This window comes from Wyeomyia smithii, chromosome 3 (assembly GCF_029784165.1).
Source record: "Wyeomyia smithii strain HCP4-BCI-WySm-NY-G18 chromosome 3, ASM2978416v1, whole genome shotgun sequence".
In the NCBI taxonomy this organism is placed as follows: Eukaryota; Metazoa; Arthropoda; class Insecta; order Diptera; family Culicidae; genus Wyeomyia; species Wyeomyia smithii.
The window spans coordinates 62,252,076-62,276,214 of NC_073696.1; the positions used below are offsets into that span (position 1 = coordinate 62,252,076).

The window sequence follows — 24,139 nt, forward strand, 5'->3', positions numbered from 1 at the left end:
GTGTGTTTATGATATGGTATGATGTGTGTGTGTTTATGATATGGTATGATTTGTGTGTGTGTGCTGTGTATGGTTTTTAACTCGGCACGATCTGCTAACTGCTGAATCCGGTTCACGAAATTCACAACCCTTCATTAGTAGACATTATAACTAGGCTGACCAGACGTACCGTTTTGAACGGGACAGTACCGTTTTTTCGACTATTTTTGACCGTCCCGTCTTTTTACCATTTTGTACCGTTTTTGGATACTTTTTGAAAAAATCTTACATAGAGCTTTGCATTGAAACTCTTCCTAAATGGAAAATAGGTTTCCAAGCAGCCAGGATTTTTTTAATATTACTGAGTACGTTTTGTGCCTTCCTGACAGTACCGCACTGGAAGGACATCCCCTACCGTGAACTGACGAAAAAGTCGCGATTGAAAGTTGAGACCATGATAAATGTTAGTCAAAATCTCGATCATCATGTGACAAATTTCAGGAACTCATTGCAAAAAAACACACAAATTCAGGACAAATTCAGGATCGGGTAAGTGTATCAAAGCAATTTAATTGTTTGCATGCTTTGGTTGGTAAGAATTTTCAAAAATCAATTTTATCATGTGTCCCGTTTTTTGAACCCATTTGTCCCGTTTTTATCCCGAGAAAATCTGGTCAGCCTAATTATAACTCATTACCCAAGTAAAAATATTGGTTTTATAGCGCTCAATACAGCCAAAAAAGCGCTATAAAACTTTGATAAAAACAGTTGTGTTACTAGGGTAATGAAACACTCAATGCATTTGTTAATAGTGTACGTAGTTCTACGTCATTTATGTGGTCGTGTCAAGGATACAACCTCCTACTTTTTTTGTGCAAACAACATTTAATTGACAAGGCACAAGCGTATCGTTGTTGTTGAAGAAACACCAAAAATTTCTCGTAATGTGTCTAATCCAGAATCAACTCTATTACCTCAAAAACCAAATTCTACAATACTAACGTTATGATAATAAATGGTTTTGTTTCATTTAACCCTAACCAAATCAAATTTATTATTTGATTCTGACTTGAAAATAATTTCGAATCCGCTACATAGGTTTACTAATAGGAAAACATAAGAAGGATATGTTAAACAAAATTATCAACAAGTTCCAGCAAAAAATCCTAGCAATTAACAATCACAACTAAGTTAAAGTTTCACAAGATTCTTTTTTGTATTTTGCTTGATAAGTTTTTTTTCATTTGCCACCAATTACATTCACTGTGTTACGAAGACAGTTAATATACATATATTCACACATAAAATTTTTTGCCGAGTCTCGGTAATTTATTGCCGAGAACGGCACCACTGAGTGCTCGGTTTAAAAAATAATGACAGCTGTCACATTTTTCCGTAAATCTCGGTTCACCAAACTGAAATTTCGGCACAAAATACCCGATTTCCAAAATTTCAGTTAGGTTGAACCGAGATTTACGGAAAAAATTTAACAGCTGTCATTTTTTTCTTAATCGAGCACTCAGTGGTGCCGTTTTCGGCAATAAATTACCGAGACCCGGCGAAAAATTTTAAGTGTGTTATTTGTGAAATAAAAAATAAAAGAATCTCATCTAACAATGTTGAAATTTAAAAACAAGCATCTGAAAAAATCTTAGTAAATGAGCAAAAAATTCACAAGCATTTGCCGGTTCTTACTCTTCTATAAATTTGTATATTACACACTTAAATTTTTTGCCGAGTCTCGGTAATTCATTGCCGAGAACGCCAAAGTGACAGCTGTCACATTTTTTCGTAAATCTCGGTTCAACCTAACCGAAGTTTCGGCATAAAATATTAACGAGTCGAAATTTCAATTGGGTGAACCGAGATTCATGAAAAAATGTGACAGCTGTCATTATTTTATTCAGCAATCAGTGGTGCCGTTCTCGGCAATAAATGACCGAGACCCGGCAAAAAAATTTCCAATGGAAGACATTGAAAAATATACGTGCAGACATTACAAAACATGTGATTATGACCCGCGTTTTGCAGAGGAGACCTTTTTTCTTGCTCGTTATCGATTTTTCGGCAATGTTTTCAACATTCGGTCGGTTTAACGAGCCATTTCTAAAGGCCTAGAGTTAAAGTTTAGCCGACTGAATTTCCGTCGATCTGGCAGCCATTCTAAAATTTCAAAGAACCAGCAACACTGCAAAAAATAACAGTCATTACCAGCGTTGCCAGGTATCCAGATTTAGCTGAATTATCCAGATTTTTGAACATGTATCCAGGTGAACAGCTTTGATGTCCAATTATCCAGATTTTTCATGGAAGATCCAGATTTTATCCAGATTTTATTTTCTCTGTTCCGCAAAAAGGTCATCACTTCAATTTTAGCGCGAAATTTTGCAATTTTGTCACCTCAAATTTTGCGTACCCCAAGACTTTTATCCGAAAAATTATCCTTTCACTCCACGAAATGACTGCCAGATTTTTTCCAGATTTTTATTTTGCCTTTTCCAGATTTAAAAAAAATGACCTGGCAACGCTGGTCATTACATGACTACTCGTATTTTCATAGCGAATTTCTTTATTCAACCGTGTGCGGGCAAAACTACCGAGGAATAATGAAATGTCATCGCCATTTAAGGCGTAAGTAAGAAAGAGATGCCAGATAATTGTTTACGACTTAGCACGTGCGGTGGTGGGTTGAAGCAGACAAATTTTACAGTGCGCTTCGGGCAGCACGGCAGGTCAAAACTGGGTCAAAATCGAGCGAATAAAGAAGGGTTTTGACAGCGGCTAGTGCGCTTCCAGGTCAAAACGAGGTGCGCTGGTGGAATAAAGAAATTCGCTATCAGTTTCATAGTTTTTTGTTTCAGTTCACTTTTGCTTCATATAGTAGTGAAAAAAAAATGAAGTGCTGTTTTCTATTCTGTTCAAATCGAACATCATGAAATTTTGAAAACATAAGCTATTTTCGATTCCCAACCAATATAAACCATCGCCGAAAATGTTAATTACCGGAGGATTTTTTAATAACAGAAACGACACGTCTTTGTAGGGGAACATCCATAAATGACGTAGCTTTTTTAGGTTTATTTGACCCCCTCCTCCCCCATCGTAGCATTTCGTCACAAAGTCAGGACCTCCCTCTAGATAATTACGTAGCTTATAACAACCCCCCCCCACATAATTTGTTTTTGCAAATTTTTTATCCAAAACATACATTGAGTCATTAATGAACAAGAAAAGACAAAGAAGGAATAAAAATGACCCTAAGCAGACAAAACAGTGATAAAAAAGAACAATTAGAAAAAATCCAAATATTTTTCTTAGTTTCATGTTTGCAACGTAGCTTGGCTTGAACCCCCACCCTCCCCCTCGTCACATTTCGTCACGAAACTGCAAACCCCCCCCCTCCCCCATCAAATGCTACGTCATTTATGAATGCTCCCTAGCGTAAGTTTGGCGTTTTGAAAATATCAATCCGAATAAAAAAAATGTTTTGCAGTTCCACTTTAATCACGATGATTTATGCTTCGTGTCGGAGAATGGAAAAGCACTTAAAGTTACCGGGACCTGTGTATAAGTTTGTGGCTCATTGAGACACCGGATAATCCGTCGATTGATTACGCTCGCTCCAAAAAAGCTACCCAATGTCCGTTGAAAATTCCATGTATCACCAACAGCTGTAGTAACTCAGAATCTCATCCAGTTGTCGACAGTGAGGAAAAACAGATTTAAAAATTAATTAGAAGCAAAAGATCAGAGACAATAGAATGAAGGTCTATGGCGTTATGATTTTTGTAACCATTTAAAAAATAAAATATCGTGAAGATTTTTGGAATTCAATGTTTTGTTTTTTATTATATTCGAGTTTCATCTCTTTTTTCGCATTTTGCTATTGCTAAATCACAATACTTCCCATCTACTAAGACCAACTTGACATGTCAAACATTCTTATGTTCGATTGAAACGAGTTTTGACAGTTCGATTGGAACTTTTCAGTGACAGTCGTCCAAACTTTAACTCTACACTGAAAATAATTCGCACGTTAATCCCTGATGCTCATTACATATGAGTGTCAATAAACGAACCTAATCATTCTTTTATGTCGACCCATATCGATTTTTATTGGAATCCACGGTATTTTAACGTGTTTCGGCATTTGACGTGTGTAGCCATTGAAATCTGAGTGTAAAATGATTGATTTTGGTATGCATGACATGGCAAACCGAAGTGTAAGACACTAGATTTTGTGCTATGAACTGAAACGCAAGTGTATTTCACGTAGATATGAATTGTGTTGTGTGAAACGTGTCTATATTTTACAGTGTAGGGCTTTAGCCATTTCGGGTTGGAAGCAGCGTCGCCAGAATTATTTCGTTAAAATCCGTAAATTCCACGGATTTCTACGGATTTCCCCTCTTTTCTACGAATTCCCATATAAATGTTATTCCGTAGAAACGAACAAATCCGTAGATCTACGGATAAATCCGTAGATCTGGCAAGCCTGGTTGGAAGACATGTGAAGACATTTTTTCTCGGATCGTGAAGACATTTTTCCCGGATCGGGAAAACATTTGAAAAAAAAATGACCTGCCATCCCTGGTGTACCTCTGAAATGGAACGGTGCAACGGAAAACATAAACGGTGTAAAGTACAACACCTCTTTTACATTCTCTTCATTTCTCCATTCGCTACACAACCGACAAATGAAAATTAAAAAAAAGCGTATTATGAAAATCGTTCTCTATTCTCTGTCTCTAAAAATTTAATACACTCGACACGTATTAAAGCAATTAAAAGCAAAGACGTGAAAGAAAAAGCATATAGTTATTGAAATGTAAAAATTGGTGAAAAAGTTCGATCGAGTTTAAACCCAAGTCAATAGATAATTTACCTCCGGTAAGTGATGTCTCCTTGAAATGTTTACAAGTAAATGATATTTTATCTATTTTGTACATTTGAAACCAGAAATGTCAGCCGATAATGCCTCAGCTATATTTCTACCAGAATTGGTTGAAATCAAAGTTGAACCCTTTGAGCAAGAAACTACCTGCACTGAAGATGCACAGCTAGAAAAAAGTCGCCTCAAGCGGCTTCAAGAGCTGAGGAAATACCTCCAGAATGCAAACTTTTGGGAAAGTCTGAAACAAAAGTACCTAAACAGCAATGCAGAGTTAATCAATACTACATGTCCTCTAACGGAATCGAACGAGAACATGGTTTTAGCAGGGGAGAGTAGGCAAATAAAGTTTGAGGAATCACCAGAATTGATCAATACTAGCTGTCCTGTAACGGAAGCAAAGGCAAATATGGTTCTAGCAGTGAATCAGAGTGGACGAACGAAGTTTGAAGGAACATCAGGGTTGATCAATACTAATTGCCCTGTAACGGAATTAAATGAGAATATAGTCCTAGCAATGGATCAGGGCCCACAAATGAAGTTTGAAGAATCACCAGAATTGATCAATACTAGCTGCCCTGTAACGGAAGTAAAAGGGACTAAGGCTTTAGCAGTGAGTCAGAGTGGACCAACAAAGCTGGAAGCAACATCAGAATTGATCAATACTAACTGCCCTGTAAAGGAAGCGAACGAGAATAAGGTTCTAGCAGAGGATCAGAGTGAACAAACGAAAATTGAAGAAAGACCAATCGAATGTATTTGCGAAATATGCGGTCTGTCTTACATAACTATGAAAGGAATGCTTAAACATATGGAATTACATCATGAAATTCCTGGAACCACTACTAAACGGGGTAAAAGAACGTTTTTTAAATGTAAATTTTGCCAGCTGGAATTCATTGCCAGGACTCAACTGTTCCAACATGTTAATCGCCAACATTCAGATGAACATAGTCAAAAACCGCCAATCGACGGAATTGAGACTAGTAATATCACTAAGACTGAGACTGATATCCCATCAGCACAATCAAAAGTTTGCAGCAGTTGTAATGTTGAATCGAATAACATTGAAGAATTTATAGCTCATCTTCAGAGCGTTCATCCGGAAACTTTTTGTGACATCTGCTACAAAGTGTTCAGTGACTCGACATTCGTGATGCTGCATCGACGGGTTCACTTTGCCGGGAATCCATACGCCTGCGATTTATGTCCGAAGGTATTTAAAAGTTTAGGTCATGTGGGAGAGCATCGACGAGGACACACGGGAGACAAGCCATATAAATGTGCTCAATGCCCGATAGGCTTTGCCCGGATGGGTGACCTTAACAAGCATATAAAATCACAGCACATCAAAGAACCATCGTACGAGTGCAAAATATGCTTAAAAATGTTTCGCAGCTCAACGGGATATCATCAACATAAACGGAAACATCGAACCGGAGAAAATGTAGCCGTTACGGATGATCGTTTTGGTATCCCTTGCGATCTGTGTGATCAGTCTTTCGAAAATCGCAACCAACGAAAGGAGCACGTCCTAACCTGTCATTCGGAGGGTCGACCGTATGAATGTTCAACCTGTGGAAAACGCTTCAAGCTGAGTGGCCATCTGAAGGCCCACCAGTACACGCACACGGGTGTGAAAGAGCACCGCTGCGATCAATGCCCGGCGGCATTTTATCTGGCGGGAGATTTGCGCAGGCACCAAAAAACGCAGCGCAGTCATCAGTACACTTGGTCTTGAATCGAACTAAGTACCAGTTTTAACAGAAAATGAGTTAACACCAGTAGGTGTGGAAAATAACGATCTATCTTTCCTGAAAACGGTCTGTAATGGTATATTAACAACAACTCCCTGTATTATATCATAAATAATTCACGGGGTAGTTGAACTTTGAATGCCACAAAATAATCTATTTGGCGCTTGGTTCGGTTTGATTGCGCCAATAGAGTTCGTTGTGAAATGTGAGCGAGAGTGGAGGATGTAGTGTTCCAAATAGCCTTGTGGTACGTCGCATGTTTGATTCGCGGTTTAGTTAGAGTGCGAGACTTTAAATCTGTAAAATCAATTGGCTTGTGAACTAACAGTCTGTGTATAACAAACAGAACGTCGAGTTCAAATTGAGAAATGTAGGGCTAATGCTTTGCTATTATAGGATGTATATACCTACATCTTTGTTGAAGGTTTTCAATGAGAATCATATGGGTGAAGAACAAAATTCGTAAATTTCAAATGCTGGTGTTTCATATAAATTATCATCATACGTTTTATGTAGAAGAATAATTGGAACAAACGCCTACAATACAAAACCAAAAATTTGAAAATCAAGTATATTTATTATCAAATAACGCTTTGCGTCCAAACATTGTCTACATCTCATTTTTTTTTTGTAAATAATTATCACTAATAAATGCACAATCTTTCACCTTTTAAATGCAACCATGTTACCAAGTAGTAAGGCAAACTGCTAACGCGGGACCGCCTTTCTATTCGAATGCAATCAAGACAGCTCCTTTTCGTACGTTGTCACCTTCAGCATTGAGTACCGCTTTCACGACCCCATCCCTAGCGGCCTTAAGCACGTGCTCCATTTTCATTGCGATCAGCACCGCGACGGGAGTACCTGCCTTTACCGAGTCTCCTGCTTTAACAAGCAACTTATCCACTACCCCAGGCATCGGTGCAGTGACACTGGATGCGGTTTCGCCGCCCAAAGCGCTGTCCGCATTAAGGAACTTGGGTTGGACAACTTCAGCTGATGTTAGACCACTCTTCAAGAAAATAGAATGAATTTTAAATCAATAACCACCCTTCCATTGGACATAATCAACTTACCTCATCGAACAGACTTATCAATTCATTATCAATCACGACATTAAAGCAGGAAACTTGACCGTTGACGTTGGTCTGCAAGAGGAAGCGATTTTCGTGCGGCTTTCTTGTGGCGCTGACTTGTAACCAATTCGCGCCATTAACTCGGACTCCGAAATCACTTCCCTTAACTTTTACGTCAACTTGATATTCTTTACCGTCGACCTTCAACTTGAAGCTTCTTGTCGCAGTATAGTTCGGCCGAAAGTTTAATTCCAAATCAAACGGATTCATACGATTCAACGACTTTCGGGCGCTGGCATCCCCGTTCAAAACAAAGGCAACGGCCATCTGGGCTATTTTCACCTCGGATACGGGTTTCACCGGGAACAAAGTTGACATATGCTGTTCGATAAATCCAGTGTGAACGTCCGCTGCCTGGAAGTGTTTGTGGCTAGCCAAGTCAATAAGAAAGTTGATGTTGGTTTGCAAACCGGCAATCTGATAGTTGCGCAATTGTTCTATCAGTAGCTGGAGCGCACTTGGCCGATTTCCACCCCAAACTACAAGTTTAGCAATCATAGGGTCGTAGTGGATGGATACTTCATCACCCTGCCTGACACCTGTCTCCACCCGAGTTGTACTGGAGGGTTTGGGCGTCGATAGATAATTCAATGGTCCAGCCCCTGGTAGAAAACCACTAGCTGGATCCTCGGCGTAAATTCGTGCTTCAAAAGCATGTCCTTGCTTGCGAATTTGATCCTGCAGAGCCGGTAACGGTTCTCCTGAAGCCACTTTAATTTGCCACTCCACCAAATCTGTCCCGGTTATCATTTCGGTTATCGGATGTTCGACCTGTAGTCTTGTGTTCATCTCCATAAAATGGAAAGACAAATCTTCCTTGTCCAGGATAAATTCGACAGTACCAGCCCCGACATAATTGACCGCCTTCGCAGCACGAACGGCTGCTTCGCCCAACTGAACTCGCAGCTCCTCCGACAATCCTGGCGCAGGAGCCTCTTCGATAATCTTCTGATGACGCCGCTGAACAGAACAATCACGCTCGTATAGATACACAGCATTACCGTGATGATCTGCGAAGACTTGTACCTCAACATGACGCGGTGATCGGACGTATCGTTCTAACAGCATAGAGGTGTCCCCGAAAGCTTTCTCTGACTCCGTTCGGGCAGATTGAAGAGCAGACAGAAAATCTGCTTCCGATTCAGCAATTCGCATGCCCTTTCCTCCGCCACCCCGAACCGCCTTGATCATCAGTGGAAACCCAATTTGTTTTGCTTCCTGTATCAACCGTTGATCCGATTGATCATCTCCATGGTATCCGTTGATGATCGGTACTCCGGCTTCACTCATAATGTGCTTCGAGGTGCTTTTGATTCCCATATCACGGATGGCACTGGCGGGTGGTCCGATAAAGATGACATCCTCCTTTTGACACAGTTCGGCGAATTCGACGTTCTCCGACAGGAACCCATAGCCCGGATGAATTGCCTGGCAACCAGAACGTTTTGCCACCTCTAGAATTTTATCCCCTCGAAGGTAGGACTGCTGGGAGGCAGGTGGTCCAATGTTGAAAGCCTCGTTGGCCATGTTGACATGCAATGAACCTTGGTCAGCATCGGAAAACACGGCTACCGTTTGGATGCCCAATCGGTTGGCCGTTCGCATGACGCGACATGCGATCTCGCCGCGGTTAGCGATTAGCAGTTTGTTGATTTGTCGTATCGGAACACTTTTGGCTGCATAGCGGTGACTTGTAGAAAAATACCGGCAACTGTAATTACAACAATCAAACACCGTTGTTAATACTTAATCCATTCTGTACTCAATCGAAAGTGATTCTTCCTATTGGCTTGGTACCATGGTAATAAATACTATTTATGATAACACTAAGCGGGTAATCTTATTATATAACGTAATTCTTCAATTTGCCTAAAATCAAATTTATTTGTATTGCATATGCATTGATACCAACCTTGAGACGGCGTAACGCAATTGAACAAACATATTGGGAAAATTTTGTATTTTTTGTCACCGCACAATTATAAAATAAAACTTTTGTAAATGCATAAAAGCAAGTCTATTCGCCACGCTGCTCTGCTACTGAGCGACACAATCTTGTTTTTCGTTATCCCTTGTCAGGTATCAGCTGATAAGCGAGTTGTCTGTCAGACGGTTAAGAACTCGTTTGAGGTTCGAATTCATTTGGTGCATGAAATATATATTTTACTTCAAATACTGGAGAATCAACATATAAATTGGTTTTATAAACTGCATAAACCTCAGGTGATGTAATATTCGAGGTAATTTTGCAGAAATTAATGTGCAGTCCAATACCGTATTTGAGATATGTTTTCTAGCTCCTGTGTAGAAGGTGTAGAATGTAGATTCCTAATATTATTGAACAGTTTTTATATAATAGTTTTGGTGCTACATATCGTCTAGTAAAATACACTAAAGTCTCTTTTTAGGTGGTTCTTCTACGCGTTTTTTCACGCGGATTTTGGAATTAACACAATTTTTTCACGTGGATTTACGTATCCCCGCGTAATAAAGACTTTAGTTTATTTTTTGCATCGAAATCTAAAAGATGCTGGTATTTTGTATTCGGTATTGTGTTATTTTGTTTGAAAAAAAAATCACAAGAGGGTTGTGTGCAAAGCCACGACCGTAAGGTTGAAGTAGAATACTTTTACAAGAAAGAAAACCCGGCTGCTTGCGTGTCAGTCATTTTTTAATTTGTTGTTCAATTCAATATCGGATAAGTTACCGATCACATCTTAGCGTTATCACTGACAGTGCGAATAAAGTATTCCTTGTGATAAAATAAACAATGAAAAGCTGATTTAACACTCAAAACTAGACGGTTTATGTGTTGTCAAAATGAGTCAACATTTTTAATTGAATGCATTTACTAGTGCCCGCTATCGCACAGAGACTACATTTCACTAAAGTGCCTCACTGCATCAGCTGCTATCGATGCTAAACCCGCTGCAACTGCTACGCTATCCGTAGCCATGCCAATGTTTTAGCCGTTATACACTGCTATTGGTATCCGCTGTCCCTGCATCAGCTGGCCCAGCTGCTATCGAAGCTGAGATCCGCTGCAACTAGTGCACTATCCATTGCTATGCCACAGCTGTGGCTGCTATCCGCCTGGTATCCACTGCACTGCTACTACTGCTGCTAAGGGAGGACTGCTGTTGTCGCAGTCTAGAACTATTAAGAGCGGCTTTGACTGAAACAGGCTTTTGTATAGGGATGAAAAACCTATCGATAGTAGTATAAAATCATCGATCCTGACTAATCAGATCAGTCGAATTTTGCGCTTTAACAAGGATTGACCATTCTCAATAATATTGTTGCTTGTAATGATTTGGACTTGATAATTTTTGAATTTTGATTATGCGAAAAATTAATTTTTATGCTGATAAATAAAGCTTTTCGGATGTTGTGCTCATGACTGAAGGACCCAATCCGCACGAGAATCACAAATGAAATAAGGCTTTTGTCTCAATATTGTCCCCCAAACGTTTTAGAAAAAATGTGGAAAAAGTTTTTGTAATCCAGTAACTGTTACTTTTTATGGAAAAACTTGTGTAAATTTTCTCACAAAAGACACTAAAGATACGATTGAAAAATAAATATTTTTTATTTTTGTCTCTGTGACAATTGAATAAAAATTAATTAGTTTTTCTCTAAAGAGTCACAAACCAAATTATTTCACTTTGGAAGCAAAAGTATTTTTTCATTAGGTAGTCACGGCGATAATTTCAAGAAAAAAAGACATTTTATCATAGAATAGTCACCAAATCGTTAAGAGATACGGAAGAATTTTTCTGATAAATTCATGGTGACATACTATAGAAATAGTTTTTTCCAGTTAGTCCATGTGACATTCGTGTGAAAATATACATCAAGAGTTTTGTTTGGGAGAATATGTGACCTTTTAAAAAAATCATAAGTTTTATAGCATTATCACAGTGATTTTGATAGTCATCTCTTTTGGTTTGAGTAAATATTACGAAAAGTAAACATCGGGCTTTGACCGACAAATGCCACTGCTTGGCCACCGTGACTTTTGTGAAAAATGAATGTTGTCACATGAGTTTGAGTAATTATCGTTTTTCAATCAAGCAACAAAGAAAACATTAGTTCAATATCACATATTCCCCCAGTCTAACGTTCGAATAGTGTTGTCACAAGAGTCTCCGTATCAATTAATGTCCATTTCAGAATCTAGAAATGATCTATGATCATTATCGAGAAGAATGAACCTTTTCACAGAAGTCACCAAAAATAATTGGTGACGAATACCTATAGTTTTTCGGTTCGTCAAGATGGGGGTGTTGAATAATAAATGCGATAGATGTATATATTACAAAATTATAACATAATATTATTTATAAATTTTCCAGCAAAATTTTCATATATTTTGTAATAATATTAAACAGAGGTTGCATTAGAACAGACATACCTTTAAAAACAAGAAATAAATTTATTTGTTGTGTTTCAGAAATGTTCAAAGATTTCCAAATAATATTTAAATCCTAATTTTTCTGAAGACGCGTGAAAATTTTAAGGGGTAGACGATATACTTTCACCATGAAAATGGGATTGTATTTTTAAAACCCCTTTGGTTTTTATCGCAATTTCAACTTTGAGGCTATTACTTTATAGATACACATTCAGTCATTTCTAATTTCCATCGGCGAAATAAAATAAAAACTTGAAAGTAATGTCCAGGAGTTGGTCACGAATGAAATATTTTATTCTAGAAATTCATCACGAAAGACATTTATGAATGTATTGATGATAATACGACTCGCGGTGACAATTTGAAAAATAAGAAACGTTTCTGGTTTCTCCTATAAATATCACCAAGTTGTTAAAACGAAAAAGCAGAATATTTCTAATAAACCACTTTGTGACAATTACCAAAAGTTTGTATAAGGCCCTAAGCCCCGCCTTTTTGACGCTTTTTCAACATTCCTGACCATTTACAGAAAATATTCTTCGTACGAATATGAATTTTCTCTTAAGGGTCACCAACATGTCATTTGTGCGGACTGGGGAAAAGATAATTCAGTACGTTCTGAGACACGGAGATGAAGCCAAATATGTATCTGTTCCAAATTTCTTAAAAGTGTAAATTGATTTAAGAGATAATATTAACCCTTCAATTAGGTTTTTATTTCATCTTGAAAAGGACAATTTTTTGTTTATTTCAATGTTTGATAGCATATCACTAAAATGCCACACTGCATCAGCTGGCCCTGCCTGCATGAGCTATGCTGCCTGCCTATAGCCTATAGATGCTGAGACCAACGTCAACCGCTGCGCTATCCTCGTTGCCACAGTAGATCTGAGGATAAATCCGTAGATCTGGTAAGCCTGGCTGTGGCCGTTATCCGCTGCATTGCTACTGCTGCTGCTGAGGGAGGACTGCTGTTGTTGCAGTCTAGAATTATAATGAGCGGCTTCGGGTGAAACATGCTCTTATATAGGCCAAATAGCACATTTCAAATGGTAAGGTCTATGATTCTGTCGACCGTGCTTGGGAAGCAATCATATAACGACCAATTAGAGGACGAAGTTTTCGTTTTGACAAGGCTCGACTATTTTCAACAGTACAATAGTTTGAAAAATAAAATTACAACTATCTTCATTTGGAAAGAATCTTAGAAGTTTTTCCAAGCTATTGCTGCAAGAACGAAGGAAATCCATCGAATACTAACCGATTTATTAGTATTTGAAATTGGACATATTTTTCACTTTTTCCGGTTTTAGATTTTCCGGTTTTAGAATTCATTTCACATCCCTATGTAGCCGAACTTACTGAGAGAAGTATTCTATTTCAAAATACATTTTGTTTGGTAGTTTGATTTCTTTAAAATGTAGCCCAATCAATTTCAAAATACTCAAAATACCAAATCAACATTTGGTTGAACAACGTTTGCACTTTAGAAATAAATAAGTCTGTCTCTGTTAAGCTCAGAAATTTCGAAAAGTGGTAATGTGGAAATTTATACACACATAAAATTTTTTGCCGGGTCTCGGTAATTTATTGCCGAGAACGGCACCACTGAGTGCTCGGTTTAAACAATAATGACAGCTGTCACATTTTTCCGTAAATCTCGGTTCACCAAACTGAAATTTCGGCACAAAATACCCGATTTCCAAAATTTCAGTTAGGCTGAACCGAGATTTACGAAAAAATGTGACAGCTGTCATTTTTTTCTTAACCGAGCACTCAGTGGTGCCGTTTTCGGCAATAAATTACCGAGACCCGGCAAAAAATTTTAAGTGTGTAGTTAGGTAATTTATTAGCACTCGTTAGTCTTTTCATAATACACTAAGGTCGCTTAGTTGGCGTTTAATCTAGCTTTTTGTTAAAAATCACAGGAAGGTTGTATGCAAAGCCACGACCGCAAGGTTGAAGTAGAATACTTTTACAAGAAAGATAACCCGGTTGCTTGCGTGTCAGTCATTTTTTCTAGTAAATAAACGTTGACCGTTCATTGGCAGTATTGTAATTTCACTTTGTTTGATATTTTGAATCTATTTTATTGAATATTTTTAAAATTTTGCGCAAATGAGAAGTTGAAGTGCTGCCGAATTGTAATATGCACATGCGATGCGATTCGCCTTACCGTGGTGAAATGTACAGCTCTTCTTAAGGCGAAGTAGAGCTATACATTTCAACACATTTCGTCTTGCCGAATCGCATCGCGCCGTCATTTGCGTTCTGCATAACAATAGCCAAACACTTAGCGACGCAAATACGTAATAATAGCCAGAGCATGCATGTAGATGACGATAATCAACTTTGGATTATAGCGCAAAAAGAGAAAATATTAACTCTTCAAATATTCATTTGTGTTCTTCATATTTCAGTTGATCTCTGATATCTGATGTCTGTTTAATATCTGATGAAGGCTCTTATATAGGCCAAATAATGCATTCCCAATTTACTAGGTCCATAACTCTGTCGACCGTGCTTGGGAAAGCAATCATATAACGACCAATCAGAGGTCTAATTTTTCGTTTTGACAAGGCTTGACTATTTTCAATAGTACAATAGTGTGAATAATAAAATTACAATTATCTTCTTTTGGGAAGAATCTTTGAAGATTTTCCAATCTATTGCTGCAAAAACGAAGGAAATCCATCGAAAACTAACCGATTTATTAGCATTTGAAATTGGATATATTTTTCACTTTTTTCGGTTCTAGATTTTCATTTCACATCCCTATGTAGCCGAACTTCCTGAGAGAAGTATTCTACTTCAAAAAGTAGGAGGGTGGTGTCAAAGACACGACCGCATGACGTAGGACTACGGTGTTTTTTTCTAATATTTGTTATCTAACAGTAATTTTTTACTTGCTGAGACATTAGAGCGCTTTGAACAATAACTGATAGTTAATATGAATAAGATGTATGAATGAAACCTTATTTATATTGGCATCTCCACTTCGCAAATGTTCGAATTAGAAAAGCATTTGTTCGTAGCTTGAAATGACAAGACAAACATTAAAATAGGCGAATTCGATGTATTCTTCCTTTCTCATTACAGTAGGCAGCAAACACGAACCTATTTGGTATCTGAGACCGGAACGATTTACCTAAGTGGAAATTCTCAGATGGAAAATAATTTGACATTGAACGATGATGCATGATTAGCTCCGTCGAAGAGAAGAAAATGGCAACGAAAGAAAAACATTCTTGAAAGCTGCACCAGCCGCTATCGAAAAATGAACAAATGAACAAAAATATGCATATTTGCAAGGCTTTTTCCGCTAGCAGCAGCATTTTGCAAAATAGAAAATTCAACTAGCCGCTTCAATTACAACACTTCGAGGCACCAAAAGGTGCCGGTTACCGATTATTCTCGTTCTCTGGTTGTTCCGGCTAGAATTTCAGCCATTTTAGTACTTTTGCAGTAGCCATGTACTACTAACAGTCATCAGCATTACGGGTGAAACCGGCACGAGATGACCGGTACTATTTTGTCTTTCCTCCTTCAACTGCTAACACCTAGCGTCCGTATGTCACCGGTACGGTTCAGGAATAAAACTGATGGTGTGAAATGTTCGAATGGTACTTTTTATATCAAGGTTTTGTCAGTTAGTTGGAAAGAGGGAGTTGTTAAGAAGAATAAAGAATGGTAAGGCAAGTAAATAAGCATCCGCAACAGAAAGTGACCTCGAGTAAAACAACAACAACAACAGCAAATCGTTTACAAAGTCAGATCGGTTGTATCCGTTAGTGTCGGTACTTCTCAAAAAATTAGAAGCCTTTAGTTCCATGACCTGAGTTTCCAATCATTATCATCACTTTGGTTTCCTAGGTCTATGCCGATTGTTCCGGTCCGTACTAACATTATCCTGTACTGATTGGTTTTTACGGCTGGCTTGTAAAGCCTGCATCAACTCCCAATATCGTAGAGAGACCATCGTGACAGCGCTGCTGAGAGTCCTACGCTGGAACCAGGACGTTGATTAGCAGCCCCTAACATAGAGTAAGACCAGCGATGCCAGATTGGAAGAAATGTCTTCAAATGGAAGACATTTGCCCCGCGGTGAAGATATCCTTGTTGTTGTGCAGATATTTTTTCTCGGATCGTGAAGACATTTGAAAAAATGACCTGGCATCCCTGGTTGTCAATAACATCGGCCGCCACATGATCTGAAGTGACCTAAATTCCCCGAAGTCGTTACAGAGTACGCGCAAAGCCTTGAAGCATTGCCGGACGAGGGAGAGCTTGCCGAGGCCACTCTGGAGAACTGCTGGAGTACTGTGAAAGCAGCCATCAACAACGCAGCTGTTGGATTCGTCGAGAGGATTCGACGTAACGGCTTGTTCGACGAGTAGTGTCAAACGATTCTAAACGAGAAGAATGCAGCACGAGCACGAGAACGTGAGTCGATGCAAACAGAAACGAAGACAGCAGACCCACCTTTTCCGGAACAAAAAGCGCTGACTGGAAGAGCTGGAGTGGAAATGGCAGCTGTGTCGTTCTTAAGAAACACGTAAATTCTTCAAGCAACTAAACGCATCCCGCGCAGTGAAGTTAAGGATGCTTTCAAGCAGCTCAGGAGCAACAAATCAACAGCGAAGGATGGCATCGCAGTTGAGCTTGGGATACAGAACAGCTACCGGAGGAGTAGAAGAAGGGAGTAATATACCCAATTTACAAGAAGGGCGTCAAGTTGGAATATGAGGATTACTGAGCGATCACGATCTCAACGCAGGCTACAAAGTGCTTTCCCAGCACAAAGGTTGGTGGGAAGTTGTTAAGTTATAAGGTTTTTTGGATGGGCGATCGACAATGGACCAAATCTTCACGCTGCGGCAGATCGTCCAAAAGTGTCACGAATACCAAGTCCGCACCCTTTATCCATCGATTTTAAAGCCGGTTACGATCGACCGTGTAGAGCTATGGAAGGTTATGGTCGAAAATGGCTTCCCTGCGAAACTAACAATACTTATTAAGGTCACGATGTATCCATGTGTAGTGCGGTATCATGCCCGTTCGAAACACTACCTCCTGATCAACATTGCGCTTGAAAGTGTTATGAACCATGCGGCCTTTATCATGCGGGGCATGATCTACAATAAATCCAGCCAGTTCATCTGCTTCGCTGACGACGTGGACCTTGTCGGAAAGACGTTCCAGGCGGTTGCTGAACAGTACACCAAGCTAAAACGTGAAGCAGAAAGGTTGGATTGAAGGTAAATACGTTGAAGACCAGGTATCTGCCAGCAGGGGAAACCGAGCGCGATAGGGTTCGCAATGGCAGTAATAACCGACAGAGATAAGTTCGAGATGATTGACGCATCCGTGTACCTCGAATCATTGGTAACGTCAGACAAAAACTGCTGTAGAGAAATCCACAGACGTATTGTAGCTAAGAGGCGTGCTTACTACGGACTCCACAAGACATTGAGGTCTGGCAAACTTCGCCCCCGTACCAAGTGCACTATGGTGGTGAATGATGAACCACGAGCTGTCGAGCACAGTATCCAGAAAGTCTCTAAAGTTGGAAAGGTAAATTGGGTGGGACATGTTGTGAGAATGTCGGACAACAATCCACCAAAAATGGTGTTCGCCTCGAGCCCGGCTGGTACAAGAAGTAGAGGTGCACAACGAGCTAGGTGGTTGGACCAAGTAAAACAAGATCTTGGAAATGCAGGACGCTTGAGAATTTGGAGACAAGCTGTCATTGTCATAAAATTTGTAAACAAATTTTAAAAAAATATCTAGATGAACGAAAACTTGAGAATTAATTTGATGAGGACTATTCTTAGCAAAAATGTAATCCCGGAACAAAGATACAGCAAAACTTTCACGAAAAAGGGAAATTAAGAAGCTGATGGAGTCATTTTCATTTTGAATTTTACATCAGAAGTTTTCTGATTCACCAATACAAAAAACCTAAAAGCCCATGCACAATTGATACGTTGCGGCTGCGTTTTCGGCAATCTGACAGTTGAGTTAGCCCATACATTTTCTGTCAAATTAAGGTCAACGCAACGCAAACGTGTCCATTGTGCTGGGGCCTTAACTGATTTTATTTCGAATGATGACTTTCAGCATGTAGCATGTAGCAGCATGTCTCTTCCAGCTGGTCTCGAGGTACCAGGCGTCATAAGTTCGAATCCCGGCTTGGGATAGACTGTTAGTGTCAGTATGATCTTAGTTCTAGCCCCGCAATTATACACTATCGGCCGCGATGTCTGTGGTATAACAAGCAAAAGATCCGATACGGAATGTAGCACCTAGGCTTTACTTTTTATTATTTTTAGCAAAATATAGAAAAAACTAAATTACGTTTATTCATAAATGATGAATGAATTGAAAGTAATATACTTTATTTATGCGATAAAACTAAACATTATTTCTTTGTTTCAATTACAATATTTTGAAACTAGATTTTCCTTGCAACGCCCCGTGCAGCACACTCAATACTTGTTACGTCTAAGCTTAACTACAAACGCAAATGTAAACAATAAGTTATCACAACGGAGCTGATTACCAACCCCTATCATAGAACAAGAACGCATATATACATATACAAACATATGGAAACCAGTAGGGTGTGAGGTCTAGTCACACATTCATTCATGCATGATATGGGACCGAGTGATTGCGATGTATTTGGTTGACTACGCTATTGGTGAAATCTATCCGTTCTCCATTCATTCGTTGGTGCACAGGCAATCAGTGCGGGTTGGATTTGCTGTGCATTGACCTTCTTACTAATAACATAAGTTTGCCGTCCTTGCGGTGAAGTGATTCTTTCAACAGCTGAGTTAAGTGTTTCAAACTATTCGGTTCATTAGCTACGATGTCCGATCATAACTTTAAAAGTTTAGAGGAAACTCTGGAGAAGCACATCCCTTCGGAGGAGTTGCGTGAAGTTAAACGGCTGCTCTATGGTAGAGCTGATGAGTAAGTTGATTGTATTACCACGTTACCTGCTAGTGAAATCATAAAACTCAGTTCATAATTAACGCATTTAGAAATTAATTTATTACTGTCAATTAGCAGAAACGGTTTATCTGTGAAATAATGGTATAATCCCGCGACCATAAAATAATCATTACAACCTGCCAGTATTTGGTTCAATGGTTTCGATGTGCCATCGAGATATAGATTGATAAGATTCTAGTAAAACCCTGAAATGCAACAATGTATTCTGCTTTGAAAAGTTCGAAGTGGTCTGCAATTATGGCGTCCACTCTATGGCTGTTACATTCGAATTTGAAGATTGCAGGACGAACATTATTGAAGATGTTTTCCCAGACAAATGAAAGATAAATTGATGAAAAATAAATAAAGCCATGTGACGTTGGCTGGCGCAGTTGGTGAAGATTGCTATAAATAATTTGTCGACGCACATGTTGTGATGCTGTAAAGATTCATATGCTAACAAACACCATGTTTACGAAGTGTTATCTCTTTAATACAACTGCCGCTTGAGAATGATTTTGATAAATATCTCACACTTGGGAATGATTCCATTCGTTGTCCAGGAACAAATGTTTTGCTAATGATTACTTATGATCATTTTTTTGCAGCCAGGCTATTACGTTTTCCGAAGAGGCATACTCCTTGGCCAAAGAGGTGGGCGTCGAGTTGAAAGGGTACATTTTTACCGCCCGTAAGGAAGATTTGCGCCGCCCGCGGGTGGTGCGAGTCGGTTTGATTCAGAACTCGGTGGACATTCCAACGACTGCCCCGATACACGTCCAGCGTGATGCCTTGCATGAAAAGGTCTCGAACATCCTGAAGGTTGCCGCTTCCGCCGGTGTGAACATAATTTGCTTCCAGGAGGCTTGGAGTATGATTTGGACTTTTGTAATTGTTTGCATCCAATAACGATGGTCTTGTTACAGCGATGCCCTTTGCTTTCTGCACACGTGAGAAATTTCCCTGGTGTGAGTTTGCCGAGGATGCCGAGAACGGTCCTACTACCAAGCTGATGAAGAAGGTATGATTCTTTCAAAGACCCTACGACAAAATTATTCTCACTATGTGATTGCGTTACAGCTGGCGAAGCAGTACAACATGGTAATCATTTCTCCGATTCTTGAGCGCGATGTCAACCACAATGAAACGATCTGGAACACGGCCGTCGTCATCTCGAACAATGGTAACTACATGGGCAAGCATCGAAAGAATCACATACCGCGCGTCGGCGATTTTAATGAGTCAACGTACTACTTCGAGGGAAACACCGGCCATCCGGTGTTCGAAACACAGTTTGGTCGTATTGCTATCAATATTTGCTACGGTCGGCACCATCCGCAGAACTGGTTGATGTTCGGACTGAACGGAGCGGAAATTGTGTTCAATCCATCGGCAACGGTAAACTTCAATTCAGCTTCGATTTGATTTACACACGAAATACTCTAACAAAAACATTCTAGATCGGCGCACTCAGCGAACCTCTCTGGGGCATCGAAGCACGCAACGCTGCCATTGCAAATAGTTACTTCACGGTCGCCATTAACCGCGTTGGAACGGAGGTGTTCCCGAACGAGTTCACCTCTGCTAATGGCTTACCAGCACACAAAGATTTCGGCCCGTTCTACGGTTCGTCATACATTGCCGCACCGGACGGAACCCGAACGCCAGCCCTGTCCCGCGACAAGGACGGACTGCTGGTTGCGGAGATGGATTTGAACCTCTGCCGGCAGGTGAAGGATTTCTGGGGCTTCCAGATGACCCAACGGTTGCCACTGTACGCGGACAGCCTAGCTCAGGCGATCAAACCGGACTACAAGCCGCAAATTGTCAAGGAAAATCAATAAAAAAAAATGCGTTTCTTTTTTTTTTTTTAAATAAATTTGACGTCTGACGCTGTTGTTTTGGTGTAAAATTCATAGTTTTATTTTCTTTCGATTCGATCTTATTCTGTATGAAGTTGAAAACGAAATACTAAGTCAGCTTGTATCGTTTGAATTTGTCTGTTCCTTTTCTGGCACTAAAACTAATCAACAAACAACATCGTTTTATCATTGGTTTTTTTATTTTATTTTATATTTTATTTGTGTGTTCGCTTTGAATATTATCCTCGGTATGGCGAGCTCTTTGTTTTTTTTTTAGCGTAAATTTTAGCGTTTAGTGTTAGATTATTATTCTCAGCAACAAGGTTAGTTTAGGTTTTGTAAGTCGTGGCATCAATTTGGTTGGGTTTTGTTTCATGTCTTCAGGTCTTTTCTTGTTTATTGTTTAGCGCTATGTTGCTAGGCTGAATATTTTTTTTGGTGGTCAATTCAGAAAGCGAACATCGATAGAAGCTGAAATATAAATATATTCTTGTACTGATGCTAGAGCCGAATGTTTTACTTCTTTTCTTTTTCAGCCGCTTCTACGCGTATAGATGAATGATAAGAAATGGTTTGTATATAGTTGACTTGTGTACATATGCTTTTTTTTTGTTAGTTTGTAGTGTTATAGTCATTTATAGAAATTTAAATTAGTTTATCCCTTCGCCTGGTTCATACTTTTTAAGTAGATTTTCGGTAATATTGTCACGTATCCCTAGTTGTTCAGTAACGGTGAATTCCTTTGTTGCATCTGACCGGTTCCAAACCTCCATTTAGCAATCATTCATGCAAACTTTGTATATTTGTTTAGAATGTAAGAATGAGAGAACATGTTTTGGTTTTTATTACAATTGTCTACTCTGAACTGTTTGTTTATTCCATCTACTGTAATGTGGTTTGTTCGAATTAGAAAGACGAATTAGCTTTGCAATACAACGATTTTTATCGGCTTATCTATGCTGATTTTTTTACACTATTAGTAATGTATTGAAGTTGTTCTGTTAGTTTATAAATAGATAGACGAAATGCTTGAAGGTTTTTTTAAAATTGTCGGAAAATATACAGCTCTATTTTTCTGCGAGAGTAGAATGCAAGGTTATGTTTCACAGTGTGCTTCCTAGATGCATGTCGGAGTATTTTCTATTGTGTGTAAGAGTTAAATCTGTTTAGTTGATTATCTTGAATTGCTCCTGATAAATGGGGGTAAACTCTAGTTTTGAAAGCGAGCGGTGCATTATGTAACAATTTAATTTTTTTGGTAGAATTTTGGATAGTAATATCGTCTTTTTTAGAGGGTTGCTATGAAATCAGCAAATTTCTGGTATGGTTTACATGCTATAAAGTCATAATTTGTTCGATAACTGGAAAATGATTATTATGTTTATAAACAAGTTCATCGGAAAAGCAAAAACATTTTTAAAACTAGGTACAAGGGAATTGTAGCGCAGTCTTCCTTTCGAACAGTTTATTATCCGGCACGGAAAAATGACTTTAATGCGAATACATGTAAAGCAACGTCATCTACCTGTGATAATTTTCTTTTTCTTGTTTTTCGCACGTTGCATATTCATCAAGAAATAATTAATTTCTGAATCGTTTGTTGGTCTATTCTTTCGCGCTCAGTAGCTGAATAATTCAGCGAAATTTTTAAAATATTTCGGCTGAATATTCGCGAATTTTTCAAATACCTTTCAGAATAATTTCACTGACTGCAATCAACTGTTGGAAACTTTGCCGGGATATAATGACTGTGGCCGATATTTTTTCAAATACTCAGAATTTGACTAGTATTTTGCATGTTTTCTCTTTTTCGGGAATGAATCAGAGCAAAATGTACCAATAAATTATGCCATCTGTATTATTTTTGCGTTTCGGCTCTGTACTTTACAGTCTCTGTTGTAGTTCTCGGTTAATCTGAGTAATTTCACAAAAATGAACCGTTTTCATAGCAACACTCTCTGGCTGACGATGACCACACATTTTAAAAAGCATTAATGACGTAGTATGTATTAAGAATTATTTGAAGTTGGGTAAACTTCTGCAATCATAGATAAGTGTGGTAACAGTTGTTTCGACGTTTGGAGATGCATTGTTTTTTATGGCGTTAGTGAGAGTTTTTTTGGCAATGCAGAGTCTTCACCAGCCTAAACTTTATCGAAATTGTACCAACTATCTTCGAACTTTTGGGGCAGTGAAACGTATCCATTACATTCGCTACCTGTACCTAAACTTAGATATTGTCGAACTCGAATATTTACTGATAAACAATTTCCACAAATTTTCAACCCGTTAGTTGTTCAAAATATGGGCAATCAAATTTAAACTAGGCACGCTTTTTATTGATTTAATAAAATGTTATTAAAATCATAGACAAAATTCCTAATCGCATGCTGGTTTGCAGTTAACGTTCCAAACAAACGAAATTAGATTTTCTAAAATATGCTAAACCTGCCGCAACTCATCAGAAAACATACTCTACATGGACGTTTGATTCTTCGGGGGTAGTCAGAAACGAGTGCATTCTGACCTAAAGAAATAATATTTCTTCACGAAAAAAAGAACTAAACAAAATTTATAACAATCCAAGTTAATTAGTACTATCCGTTGTCTACATTTGCAATTTTGCTTGAATAAACCTAACAGTACGCGTGCTGTAATCCGAACAACCATGTCGCGTCGTACACTGGGACTGGGAACCGACCGAACGTGGCTACATATTTACAAACATGAATATTAATGCTGCGTACTGCACCTCATCCTCCCACCAATTGATTACTTTGGTAACAAGTAACACAAATAAACGAAAATCAATTTCACATTACACTAATTCACGACAACACCCTCCCTCCGCTAGGCTCACGTAGGCTCAACAAACTCCGGCTCAGTGGCAGCAGAGCAAATGTGCCTTCATTGTACCCAACTGACCGGTGCCCACAGTGGTTCCGTTTCGGACTTGTTGGCCAGCGTCACCAGCTTCTCGAACGCTTCGGTTAGGTCACCGTTGATGATTTCGTCATCGCAAAAGTGGCCGTACAGGAAGTTGATCCGCTCGGCCGATTTTATCATCTCCTGGAATTCCTCGTCCTGCGATGTAAACTATG

General features: G+C 39.0%; 4 protein-coding genes across 10 annotated transcripts in view; 2 read left to right on the top strand and 2 right to left on the bottom strand.

The window, feature by feature from the left end:
• Positions 1 to 4,645: 4,645 nt before the first annotated feature.
• Positions 4,646 to 7,192, top strand: LOC129730744 (zinc finger protein ZFP2-like). The gene is made up of 2 exons (XM_055690297.1): positions 4,646 to 4,869; positions 4,939 to 7,192. The coding sequence occupies exon 2, from the start codon at positions 4,941 to 4,943 to the stop codon at positions 6,609 to 6,611; it is 1,671 nt and encodes a 556-aa protein (XP_055546272.1). The 5' UTR covers positions 4,646 to 4,869; positions 4,939 to 4,940; the 3' UTR covers positions 6,612 to 7,192.
• On the bottom strand, positions 7,185 to 9,842 carry LOC129730743 (methylcrotonoyl-CoA carboxylase subunit alpha, mitochondrial). Its single transcript, XM_055690296.1, has 3 exons — positions 9,676 to 9,842; positions 7,704 to 9,474; positions 7,185 to 7,639 (listed from the first exon to the last, which is right to left on the bottom strand). The coding sequence occupies exons 1-3, from the start codon at positions 9,705 to 9,707 to the stop codon at positions 7,355 to 7,357; spliced, it is 2,088 nt and encodes a 695-aa protein (XP_055546271.1). The 5' UTR covers positions 9,708 to 9,842; the 3' UTR covers positions 7,185 to 7,354.
• An 8,961-nt stretch (positions 9,843 to 18,803) lies between these two features.
• LOC129726471 (beta-ureidopropionase) lies at positions 18,804 to 21,088 on the top strand. Its single transcript, XM_055683192.1, has 5 exons — positions 18,804 to 19,155; positions 19,785 to 20,047; positions 20,103 to 20,197; positions 20,257 to 20,574; positions 20,637 to 21,088. The coding sequence occupies exons 1-5, from the start codon at positions 19,052 to 19,054 to the stop codon at positions 21,018 to 21,020; spliced, it is 1,164 nt and encodes a 387-aa protein (XP_055539167.1). The 5' UTR covers positions 18,804 to 19,051; the 3' UTR covers positions 21,021 to 21,088.
• A 211-nt stretch (positions 21,089 to 21,299) lies between these two features.
• The window catches only part of LOC129726470 (MAGUK p55 subfamily member 7), a 54,580-nt gene continuing 51,740 nt past the window's right edge, over positions 21,300 to 24,139 (bottom strand). For all 7 annotated transcript variants that reach the window (XM_055683188.1, XM_055683187.1, XM_055683185.1 and 4 more), the window contains one exon: positions 21,300 to 24,122. In XM_055683188.1, the coding sequence (XP_055539163.1) occupies positions 23,946 to 24,122 (177 nt within the window). In that variant the 3' untranslated portion in view covers positions 21,300 to 23,945. The remainder of the gene's footprint in view (positions 24,123 to 24,139) is intronic.